Source organism: Rhipicephalus microplus, chromosome 3 (genome assembly GCF_043290135.1).
Source record: "Rhipicephalus microplus isolate Deutch F79 chromosome 3, USDA_Rmic, whole genome shotgun sequence".
Classification (NCBI taxonomy): domain Eukaryota; kingdom Metazoa; phylum Arthropoda; class Arachnida; order Ixodida; family Ixodidae; genus Rhipicephalus; species Rhipicephalus microplus.
The window spans coordinates 276,881,477-276,894,774 of NC_134702.1; the positions used below are offsets into that span (position 1 = coordinate 276,881,477).

General features: G+C 48.6%; 1 protein-coding gene across 1 annotated transcript in view; it reads left to right on the top strand.

Moving 5' to 3' along the window:
- Positions 1-12,257, top strand: part of LOC142803213 (uncharacterized) — a 462,134-nt gene extending 449,877 nt beyond the window's left edge. The window contains exon 5 of the mRNA XM_075888307.1: positions 12,220-12,257. Within this exon, the coding sequence (XP_075744422.1) occupies positions 12,220-12,233 (14 nt within the window). The 3' untranslated portion in view covers positions 12,234-12,257. The remainder of the gene's footprint in view (positions 1-12,219) is intronic.
- The last annotated feature ends 1,041 nt before the right edge of the window (positions 12,258-13,298 follow it).

Genomic DNA, 13,298 nt, shown 5'->3' on the forward strand with positions numbered 1-13,298 from the left:
GATTTGGTATTTTTTCTGTAAGCAGCAGTGGGTATAGCTTGTGACACATTGTCCCGCGCAAATTTCTTCCTCTTAAGTTTTTCAATTTCCTCCGTTTTTTTGTGCTCAAATACGTCTAGTTCCTTAGTTTCCCACTCCGAAAGAGAAAAGTTATTTCTTAAATACCGCTCCTCGTCTGTCAGTGCGTTTAGAGTCTTTCTACAGTGTTCGATGGTGACCTTCATTAGCTCCTGTGTGGCGTGATCGAGAATTTCGTTCCACCGTTTCATTTCCCCTTCGGCAAAATTATGCATCGATGGTGTTAGCGACAAGCGCAGCCCCTTGGGAGCCGTACCCGCCAGTACATATTGCTCGAGGCTTTGCACGTGAAGTTCGTGCCGTATTCTTTTGTCAACCACTTTTCTAAGTTTAAGAAAATTTGGACCCGTTCTATGGCCTAGTTCATCTGAAACGGACGGAGTTTGCCCACTCGCACAGCCAGTATGTCACTTTGCACAGAAGCAGCGAATAGGGCCGCAAGGTGCCCGGAGGTCGTACCTGGTTTGGGTTCGAGCTCCATCCCGTTGTGCCTCCCGTGACGAGCTGGCCTGTAGACGCCTGCTGTTGGCTGCCGGTGGTTCCTGCTTGTTCGTTGATGAGGTTGGCTGCTGATTTTTCCTTGCGGGTGGTTTACTCTGGCCGCTCGTTGCTGTTGATTTTGGTACAGCTGGCCGTTGTTGTTGGCCCGGATTACCCTTCGTCACCGTTTCCGGGGTGTGTGTTGCAGGCGTCGACGACAGCCGTGGCAAGCGTGACGGCAGTAGTGCACTCGGTGAGGGGGGTCTCGACGGGGTATGCTGGCCTGGAGAACGGGCAGCAACTGTTTCTGGGGCTGCTGGGTTCATATTCTTCTCTTTGCCGCCTCGACAGGTGGCATCGGAAGAGTCACGCCGCAGTGCTTGGGAGTAGGATGGCGTCTCCCGAAGCTCGTACGCCCCCGCCTCTGGTTGTGGCGCGTGTTCGAGCCAGTTGTTGATGTAAGGCCGCCGTAGGTCGAGGAGCAGGATGTTCCAGGCCAGGAGAGACACTCCAGCGAAGCTCGGGTGCAGACCATCGGCCGCGAGTACCGTCCACGGCGGGAGCGCGTCGATGCGATGGTTCACATAGAAGACGCCCTCTCTCTCATGGCACAAACTCAGCAGTCGCAAGTTAAACTCCCGAGCCTCGTAGTTGAACCGCCTCACCGCACGCCAGTTGTGTCGGCGGAGTCGTTGGTTGGGGGCTCGTGGGAGCACTAGTGTGGCAAACACCATAGGAATATCTGGTCTCTCATGCCGGATGCGGTCAAGGAGGGCGACGTAACGGTTGAATGCTGTAGGGGCATCCGTATTGGCCAGGTCGTTAGTTCCAATGTGCAGAATAAGGTTCGAGGTACCTTTAGGGACGAAGTCCAATAGCTCTCCGATGTCGCCAATGCATGCGCCAGGCTGGCAGATGAAGGCAGGTGAATGGGGGCTGGCCGGATCGAAGTGTTGATGCAGGTACTTTAGTTGTGAGTCACCGACTATTGCCGTCGAGGTTTCCGATCCACGGAGCCTCGACGGCAATAGTCGGTGACTCACAACTAAAGTACCTGCATCAACACTTCGATCCGGCCAGCCCCCATTCACCTGCCTTCATCTGCCAGCCTGGCGCATGCATTGGCGACATCGGAGAGCTATTGGACTTCGTCCCTAAAGGTACCTCGAACCTTATTCTGCACATTGGAACTAACGACCTGGCCAATACGGATGCCCCTACAGCATTCAACCGTTACGTCGCCCTCCTTGACCGCATCCGGCATGAGAGACCAGATATTCCTATGGTGTTTGCCACACTAGTGCTCCCACGAGCCCCCAAACCAACGACTCCGCCGACACAACTGGCGTGCGGTGAGGCGGTTCAACTACGAGGCTCGGGAGTTTAACTTGCGACTGCTGAGTTTGTGCCATGAGAGAGAGGGCGTCTTCTATGTGAACCATCGCATCGACGCGCTCCCGCCGTGGACGGTACTCGCGGCCGATGGTCTGCACCCGAGCTTCGCTGGAGTGTCTCTCCTGGCCTGGAACATCCTGCTCCTCGACCTACGGCGGCCTTACATCAACAACTGGCTCGAACACGCGCCACAACCAGAGGCGGGGGCGTACGAGCTTCGGGAGACGCCATCCTACTCCCAAGCACTGCGGCGTGACTCTTCCGATGCCACCTGTCGAGGCGGCAAAGAGAAGAATATGAACCCAGCAGCCCCAGAAACAGTTGCTGCCCGTTCTCCAGGCCAGCATACCCCGTCGAGACCCCCCTCACCGAGTGCACTACTGCCGTCACGCTTGCCACGGCTGTCGTCGACGCCTACAACACACACCCCGGAAACGGTGACGAAGGGTAATCCGGGCCAACAACAACGGCCAGCTGTACCAAAATCAACAGCAACGAGCGGCCAGAGTAAACCACCCGCAAGGAAAAATCAGCAGCCAACCTCATCAACGAACAAGCAGGAACCACCGGCAGCCAACAGCAGGCGTCTACAGGCCAGCTCGTCACGGGAGGCACAACGGGATGGAGCTCGAACCCAAACCAGGTACGACCTCCGGGCACCTTGCGGCCCTATTCGCCGCGTCTGTGCAAAGTGACATACTGGCTGTGCGAGTGGGCAAACTCCGTCCGTTTCAGATGAACTAGGCCATAGAACGGGTCCAAATTTTCTTAAACTTAGAAAAGTGGTTGACAAAAGAATACGGCACGAACTTCACGTGCAAAGCCTCGAGCAATATGTACTGGCGGGTACGGCTCCCAAGGGGCTGCGCTTGTCGCTAACACCATCGATGCATAATATGCCGAAGGGGAAATGAAACGGTGGAACGAAATTCTCGATCACGCCACACAGGAGCTAATGAAGGTCACCATCGAACACTGTAGAAAGACTCTAAACGCACTGAAAGACGAGGAGCGGTATTTAAGAAATAACTTTTCTCTTTCGGAGTGGGAAACTAAGGAACTAGACGTATTTGAGCACAAAAAAAACGGAGGAAATTGAAAAACTTAAGAGGAAGAAATTTGCGCGGGACAATGTGTCACAAGCTATACCCACTGCTGCTTACAGAAAAAATACCAAATCATCTCACATTCAAAAAAATTTGCCACCACACCCCAAAGAGCCAAACGTTATTAACCTTTCCGACAAAGAACTCAGCAAAGAAGAATTGAGTATACTATCACGCGGACTTACATTCTGCCCTGGCAACGGAAGGTATGATGAATTCACGCTCCTAAAAGACCTAGACAACTTCGCCCGAAATTTACGATTGGAGGAATATTTCTTTGATAAACCCGAAAAAGATAACACACTTTTTCGTGGGGTAATCGGACGGCAATGGACCCCAGACGCCAACAGAGATCGACATCTGGATCTCTATATAGACGCGGTCCAAAAAGATGTTATACATGCGTACAAAGTGCACAAACCAAGCATGAATAACATATCAAAAAGAGAAAAAGAGGCACTACTCACGTTGAGCAACTGTGAAGATCTCGTCATCAAACCAGCAGACAAAGGAGGCGCGATTGTTGTTCTGAATAGATCGGACTACATTGAGGAAGGCAAGCGACAACTAAATAACAAACAATTCTACAAACACCTCGACTTTGACCCTACCATGGAGCACAAAAAAATCATTGTAACAACCCTAGAGAATCTCACACGTGAAGGCGCCATTAATTCAAAGCTTAAAAAGGCACTTATTACGGTACATTCGGCGCCTGGTCGTTTTTACATGCTGCCGAAGATTCATAAAGAAAATAACCCTGGCAGACCCATTATATCAGGCACGGGAACGTTAACGGAACCCATTTCCAGTTATATTGATTCTTTAATCAAAGACATACCACCCACACATGAGTCCTTCTTGCGTGACACAAACCACTTTCTTCGGGAAATAGCAGACGTGAAAATTCCAGACGGTGCATTTCTCGTAACATTGGATGTTAGCTCACTCTACACAAATATCCCACATGACGATGGTGTAAGGGCACTTGTTGAATCGTATGGCACACACAACCCTGTCGCTTATCCAAGCAAAAAAGTAATTGAAATCTTCACAAGACTTGTACTCGATTTGAACAGCTTTGAATTTAACAACCAGTACTATCTTCAAATCAGCGGTACGGCAATGGGTACAAGAATGGCCCCAAACTACGCTAACATATTCATGCACCACATAGAGTCCAATTTTCTTTCATCTTGTAATATCAAACCATTACTCTATAAACGGTACCTAGATGATATATTCATAATTTGGACACATTCGGAAAACGAGCTCCTCAAATTCATACAGGCTTTCAACCAGGTACACCCCAGCATTTATTTTACACACACCTACTCTAACACTGAAATAAACTTTCTTGATGTACTCATTCGAGTTGACGAGGGTGCGTTGGTAACTAACGTATACAGAAAACCTACAGATAGGCAACAATACCTGCACTTCAAAAGCTGCCACCCGCGACATTGCAAGACCAGCATTCCCTATTCCCAAGCACACAGATTTCGACGAATCTGCTCCCGCACCGAGGACTTCCACAAAAACAGCACACATATGCGCGAAGTACTCCTTAATCAAGAATACCCGCCAGCTATCATCGATGACGCCATCAAAAAAGCTGAAAATCTGGACCGCCAGATTCTTCTCAACCACCAGAGAAACGCCGACCAACACCGCAACAAAAACTTGCTATTAACTTTCACGAGCAACCCACCGAACATAAACAAGGTCCTAAAAAAACACTTTAACATATTGGAACAGAGCGTGCGACTATCCAAAATTTTCACTTCTCCTCCTTGTGTCGTATACAGAAGGCCGAAAAATATAAAGGATCATTTAATAAATTCAAAGATAGGTGTGAAATCTCAAATTGGGTGTCACCCTTGCGGAAAAAGCAGATGCAGGGTATGCAAACACATGCAGACAACGACAGTGGCGAAAAGCACCCACTCGGATTTTAAGCACAGGATAAGAGGTGCACTAGACTGTGACTCAGACAACGTCATATACCTCCTGGAATGTGGGGTATGTAACAAGCAATACGTGGGCCAGACAGACACTCCGTTTAGAATTAGATTCAACAACCATCGGGCACATGTACGATCTCTGCCAGGCCTTCCACTTTCAAAACACTGCACATTAAAAGACCACAGCTTTGATGACATCAGGGTTACACTACTAGAAAACAAATTTCGAACAATCAGAGAACGGGAACAACGGGAATCTTATTTTATCTACAAATTTAACACGATAAAATACGGAATAAATGAACACCCAGGCACTCTGTCTGCGTTACGACAACTAAAAGACGCAAACGCTTCTCTATAATCAGTCCGGTTTCATTACGACAATAATATTACCCGCTAACAAAGCTTTTGGCCTATGCATCTGACAACATAGAAAGGATTTGCCTCATCAAGCACAGCCGGAACGCACAGATAAGTGGTCCCGGATGTCGTATTGTCCCCCCCTTCCTCTTTTTTCTTCTTTTTTTTTCTTTTTTTCTTTTTCTTTTTCTTTCTCTTCTTTAAGTTGAAACGCACATTCTGTTCCTTCACTGACAAGGAGCTGACAACTAGGTGGTTTCGTTAACTTTTTCGTGAATGCGCGCATGTCTTCCCAAGTGAGCCGCAACTGTGTGGTGACTGTCTCGGATGTCGTACAGTCTCCCCCCTCCCCCCCCCCAATGGTTTTTTTCTTTTTTTTCTTCTTCTTCAATTTTTAACCCACATTCTGTTCCTTCACTGACAAGGCGCCAATGCATATAATGAATATCGATGGCAGTGCCTCGTTCACCGGCTTTTTCGCTTCTCCCGACGCCACCAGCATGCACCTAAAGCGCTTAAGCCCTCCCCATTAACTTGTCATACACTTCAAAGAGGAACGAGCCGCCAGCGGACTACACGGAAAGGTGAAATACAAAAACGGCGGCTCCCTGCCCACTTGGGGAAGTATGGGTGCGGGGGAGGTATTGTTAACAATGATGACATTCCTCATCTACCTCTGCCCTACTCTGTTGAAATGCTGCCCTTTTCTAATTACGCCGTGTCGGTCTTGCTTCTTCTCCTAGATTTTCTATATTTTATTTATTGTTTGTCCTCCGGTTTTGCTGTTTCTTCTTTTTTCTTTTTTTCTCTCTCTCTCTCTCTCAATTGACCCCTCCCCTCCTGTCTCGACAGGATATAAAAAGGCACGGAACATATGTAAATAGTATTATGCCTTGAAAAAGACAGGGTTCCTGTCGAAACGTCGGCACAATAAACAGTTGTTATGTGAAAGCGCGTCTACTTTCATATTTATAACCTTGCGGCAACCGAAGTTATTCTTCTGCATATATATATATATATATATATATATATATATATATATATATATATATATCCGCGACAGGTTGGCCACGTTCAAGTAGCCCGCCGCAATCATCGTGGCAAGAGCACAAGCAAGACCCGGCTGGCATGCGCGACGCATTCGTGCACTCCGGGCATCGAGGAAGAGGAAGATAGTTGTATCTGTGCCACTCGGCTACTCGGACTTGAACACCCCAGTCTTTAGAATTGTGTGCACAAGTTCGCCCTAATAAATACGCTTGTTTTTTAACCTGTCTGCCTCAGCACCGCTACATTCCTGGTGGAGTTGCTGGGTTATGAATCAAATCCCCGCGATCTCAAAACAGCGTAGCCCCGACGACCAGCGCATCAACCCCGTGGAAGTGACTCCTGTACACCAGAGGGCGAGTCGCCGTCTTCGAGGTAACTCACCTGAGTTCGGTCCTCTTCACTTTACACCAAGGGGAATTCAAACGATGGATGCCACCACTATGACTACCCAGGTAACACCGGCACAAGTGTTCATTAGCCAACCACACCAGCCGCCAGTATTCCACGGCGACTCGTACGACGATGTTGAAGATTGGTTGGACCTGTTCAAGAGAGTGGCGAGCTTGAATGAATGGGACGAAAGAGAGAAGCTCCGTCGCGTATACTTCGCCCTGGAAGACTTCGCAAAGACATGGTTTGAGAACCATGAAACCTCGTTGTCCACCTGGGAGGTATTTCGTCGGCAAGTGGTGGCTACGTTCGCAAACATTGACCGGAAAGAAAAGGCGGAGGCTGCTCTTCAATCGAGGAACCAGCTCACGAACGAGAGTGCTGCTATGTACATTGAGGACATGGTCCGTCTGTTCAAGCGGGCGGATTACAACATGGCTGGGGATCAAAAGGTGCGCCATCTAATGCGCGGAGTGAAGGAACAGCTGTTCGCCGTTCTCGTCCGCAACCCTCCAAGCACAGTTGCTGAGTTTAACTCGGAAGCGACAGCCACCGAAAAAACACTGGAACAGCGGGCTCTACAGTACAACCGGAATCTTACCTGCGCATCTGCACAGGTATTCTCCGGAGGCGTGCGAAACGACGTTGAAGCCCTGCGAGAGCTCATTAGATCAGCTGTTAGAGAAGAACTGAGCAGACTGCAAATGCCTCAGACTCCAACTGCACATCCATTACGGACGTTGTTCGTGACGAACTGAGGCAGGTGATACGAGAGCCAGAGCGTGAGCTGCAGCCGGTACGACCTATCCGAACATACTCTGAGGTTGTCAGACAACCCACCGTACACAGCAATGAAGCAGTTGCGATGGCGACGACTCCTCTCCCACCTGCGGCACGCAGCGCACCTCGTCCGCGGGAACCAACAGCTACCTATCTGCCCCCAGGAGCACGTAGCACACATCACTATGTGGAGCGTAGGCCTAGGAAAAGTGACGTCTGGCGTGATCACGAGCGCAGGCCTCTGTGTTTTCATTGTGGGGAAGCGAATCATCTGTACAGATTCTGTCCTTACCGACAGGCTGGATTAAGAGGCTTCCCGTCGTATGCACCATGCCCCCGAAACGGCGAACGACCAGCAGAGATTGAGGAGTACTTGTCCACGCGCCAGAACTCGCCAACTCTACGCCAACACCGGTCACGGTCACCATCGCCTATGCGCTACCGGTCCTCCAGCCCACGTAAACCTTCAAGGCAGCCTGGTCATCGCTCTCCAAGTCCACTCCCGGAAAATTGAAGCAGGCGACCTATGGAGGTGAGGCCGCTGATAACGTCAGTTACGAAGAGCCTCCAATATGGTTTGAGGGTGATGACGGTGTATTTCCGGTAGATGGGTGCAGCAACAAAAATGTCACTTCAAATTTGCGGTTGAGAATGAAAGGATGGGAGTTGAATGCCTTAGTCGACACCGGTGCTGATTATTCAGTGATAATTCACAAGTTGGTGAAAAAGCTAAACAAAGTTGTGACAAAGTGGAGTGGATCGCAGATACGCACGGCAGGCGGTCACATTATTACGCCCCTTGGCAGATGCACTGCAAGACTTGAAATACGGGGCTTTATTTACGCGGCCGATTTCATTGTGCTGCCAGAATGTTCAAGGGAACTCATTATAGGAATGAATTTTTTGCGAGCTATTGGCGCCGTAATTAACCTGCGTAGATCCAGCGTGTCGTTTTCGACTGAACGAGCTATACCTGTGGAGGAATCTGAGGAACGACGCCTAACTGCTCTACGCGTTGTTCATGATGACGTAACTGTGCCACCACGCTGCAGTATAATGGTGCTCGTAGAAAATGACGCATTCTACAACCACGAAGGCATAGCGGATACAAATGTAGGGCTATTTTTGAACAAAGGTGTCTGCGTAGCTAGAGTCTTGTTCACTTGACGAAAGGCCGTGCAGATGTCCTTCTCACAAATTTCTCCAATGAACTTCAACACATCGCTCAAGGCACGGCTATTGCCTATTTACACGACTTCTGTATGGCGACTGAACTATGCAGGTTAACGACATCAACCACTCGACCAGTGGCCTGCAACATCGACACATCCGTGACCGTCAATCAGAGCCTTCCGGACAGTCAAAAGAAAGAGATTTACGCCTTGGTAAAAGAATTCTCTGATTGCTTTTCAAGTGCCTCGAAGGTCCAGCGCACGTCAATCACGAAACACAGAATCATAACGCAAGACGACACGAGGCCTATATGCCAGCATCCATATCGGGTGTCACAGAAAGAACGGAAAATTATCAAGAACCAAGTGGAGGAGATGCTTTCGGATTATGTCATCCAGCCTTCGAATAGTCCATGGGCGTCCCCCGTAGTGCTCGTTAAGAAGAAAGACAACACACTTAGATTCTGTGTCGACTACAGAAAACTGAACAGTGTAACTAAACGAGATGTCTACCCCTTGACACGTATCGACGATACACTTGATCGGTTGCGTTCCGCAAAGTTTTTCTCCTCTTTAGATCTGAAAAGCGAATATTGGCAAATAGAGGTCGACAAGCGGGACCGTGAAAAAACGGCATTCGTAACACCAGATGGCCTCTATGAATTTAAAGCGCTTCCATTCGGCCTCTGTTCCGCACCAGCAACGTTCCAGCGAATGATGGACACTGTCCTTGCCGGATTGAAATGGCAGTCATGCCTAGTGTATTTGGATGACGTGGGGGTATTCTCTTCGACGTTTGACAAACATCTAGAGCGACTACGCACAGTATTGGAAGCTATCCGGTCAGCAAAATTTACAATCAAACCCGAAAAATGCCACTTCGGCTTCGAAGAGCTGCGATTCCTTGGACATGTCATTAGTTCCGATGGTGTTCGTCCTGATCCCGAAAAGACAGCCGCTGTTCAAAGGTTCCCCACACCCAGAGACAAAAAGTCAGTGCGTCGATTTTTGGGTTTAAGTGCCTACTATAGGCGCTTTGTTGAAAATTTCTCAAGAAATTGCGGATCCTCTTACAAAACTGACGAAAGACGACGTGCCCTTCACATGGGAAAGCGAACAACAGAAAGCTTTTGACGAATTGAGAAAACGACGCCCATTTAGATGAGACAGCCGACACTGAAGTCCATACCAATGCCAGCAATGTCGGTCTCGGCGCCATCCTTGTCCAATGGCAAAATGGTCAAGAGAAAGTGTTAGCCTATGCCAGCCGCAAACTATCAAAAGCTGAGGCTAACTACCCTGCAACTGAAAAAGAGTGTCTCGCAGTCATCTGGGCAATAAACAAGTTTCGAGCATACCTTTATGGTAGACCGTTCAGAGCGGTCAGTGACCACCATGCTCTATGCTGGCTGGCAAATCTCAAGGACTCGTCAGGTCGACTAGCAATATGGAGCCTCAGGCTGCAGGAGTATGACATTACGGTCGTGTACAAATCTGGAAGGAAACACAGTGATGCCGACTGCCTGTCACGCTCTCCCGTCGATCCAAGTGTACCTGAAGAGGAAGACTTCCCGTTTCTAGGCGTTGTCGACGCATCCAAAATCGCTCAACTACAAAATGACCGGGATTTGCTGGCGCTTATACAACACCTGCAGGGTCTTGACGTTCAAGTCCTTCGCATATTCTCCAGAGGGCTCTCCGCGTTTTGCCTTCGAGGAAGTGTCCTTTACAGGAGGAACTTCGAACCTAATGGTGAAACGTTTTTACTAGTCGCGCCCACAGCCATGCGAGAGGAAATTTTGCACGCGTGCCACGACGAGCCAACATCTGGACACATGGGTGTGAGCCGAACATTCGCCAGGATTCGCCTGAAATACTATTGGCCTAAGTTGCTCGCATCAGTGCAGCACTACGTGAAAACTTGTCGTCAATGTCAACGGCGCAAAACTCCACCCGTAAAACCAGCCGGCCTTCTCCAGGCAATAGACCCTCCAGATGCCCCATTCCAACAAGTCGGCATGGACTTCCTAGGACCTTTCCCGACATCGTGTGCAGGCAAGAAATGGATAGTCGTAGCCATGGACTATCTGACCCGTTATGCTGAGACTGACTCTCTGTACAGTGCGACAGCTGCCGAAGTCGCCAAGTTCTTTGTGAACAACAAAGTGCTCAGACATGGTGCGACCATCGTCGTTATTACGGATCGAGGCACCGCATTTACTGCAGACCTAATGCAATGCCTGATGCGCATGACAAATACCTATCACAGAAGAACAACGGCCTATCACCCTCAGTCAAATGGCTTAACCGAACGCCTCAACCGAACTCTGACCGACATGCTATCAATGTATGTCGATGTTGAACATAAACAGTGGGATGAAATATTACCCTACGTAACATTCGCATATAATACAGCCGTTCAAGAAACAACCCACGTTGCTCCTTTCGAACTAGTATTCGGCTGAAGAGTGACCACTCCGCTGTATGCCATGTTACCACTACAGGACGAAAGCAGCTATCCACCTGACTTAGATGACTTCTTGCAAACCGAAGAAGCACGGCAAATGGCAAGATACCGAATACGCCACCAACAGCACGTCGATTCTATTCGGTACAACAAGCGACGCAGTGACGCACTTCATCATCCCGGTGACAAAGTGTGGATATGGATACCAGTGCGCCGCCGCGGACTCTCTGAAAAGCTTCTTTGCCGATACTTCGGCCCTTATGAAGTACTCAACCGTATCAGCAACGTCACTTACGAAGTCAGAACCGCTGGGCACGTGACTTCAAGACGCCGCAATCCCACAGAAGTGGTACACGTAGTCCGCATGAAACCCTATCATGACAGATCGTCGAAAAACGAGTGAGAGTGCGCATGTATCTTTTCACTGTCTTAAGCATCGGGACGATGCGTCTGAGGAGAGGGATAATGCCACGACAGGTTGGCCACGTTCACGTAGCCCGCCGCAATCATCGTGGCATGAGCACAAGCAAGACCCGGCTGGCATGCGCCACGCGTTCGTGCGCTCCGGGCAACGAGGAAGAGGAAGATAGTTGTATCTGTGCCTCTCGGCTACTCGGACTTGAACACCCCAGTCTTTAGAATTGTGGGCACAAGTTCGCCCTAATAAATACGCTTGTTTTTTAACCTGTCTGCCTCAGAATCGCTAGATATATATATATATATATATATATATATATATATATATATATATATATATATATATATATATATATATATATATATATATATATATATATATATATATATATATATATATATTCTGAGGCTTTCGAGAATATTGCGACCTAGGCAACAACTAGTTCCAATAGAGGTTGTTTTTCTGATACCCTATAGTTCGACGCCATGACATTTGCGCGAAGAAACATAGCAGCCAAGGAAGGCATTTGTACTGACAATGCTCTTCTCGTTTGTAACAGGCCCTGCGAGATGACCGTTTCGGCTCAGCCACGCCCCCCATGGGCACTGGATCAGTGAGTGGCGGCGACGGTGCCACAGCACAGGATGTCTCTGCCGATGACGATGGATCTCCAGACATGATGACCTCGGGGCCCCTGAAGTCAGATGGTGCAAGTAGGGTAAGGTGTACAGTCTGTTTCACACTAAGTGGGAAATCTCGGAAAGCATGACGTCGTGATGCGGCCAGCGCTGCACATGTGCACACGCTTGAGAATCGTGCTATTCAATCACATCGTTTAAGACGGCTGTGCACGCTGGCCCCATTATTGTTGGACAGCCTGACGATTTCATTGTTTCTGTGGCAGTGGGGCAGATATTCTGTACCAAACTTTGTGCGATACAAACCTACTATCCTTCATTGGCGATAAAGAAGTTCTAGACACAGAGCTTGACAGCATGCGCTGTTTGCTCTTTCGAAATGCCGTGACACTGGGTGTGTTCACCTATATTTTTATGCGTGTGAACCATACTACGCTGCCACGAAGAACACTATACTGATTAGGAAGGGGTCGTGGTATTTATTTCATGCTAAATACCTATGTGCTCTACAGTGACTGCTGTGCAGCTATGCGGGTTCAACAAAATAAAACAAACCAGAACGAGTTCAGGAATGTTGTAGGTCAAGATAACGATCTGAACATGCTTCTTCTCGAAAGCAACTCATTACTTGTGCAGCACTCACTCACCGATACTTAAATTCACGCGTGAAGCTTTCAGCTTCACTTGATACCCCGTCATGTAACCAGCGGCAGCGACGATGGCGCTCATTTTGGATGGCAGTAAAGCGTATTGTGACACAGTAAAAAGTATTGGTCCAGTTCCCGCAACATAATATTCGTAAAATTGAGTAACAATTAATCCACTGATGAATTGATGGTGCTAGATAGTCAATTATTTCTACTCAATTTCCGCTTTGTGAATAATCGAGCAGATCGATTAAAATTTTCCGATTAACAGATAGCGGCTACCGCCAACCTAACCCCCAACACCACTTCTTAACCGAAAGGCGAGTGCGAGGCGAGCGATGCTTAGATGCGGA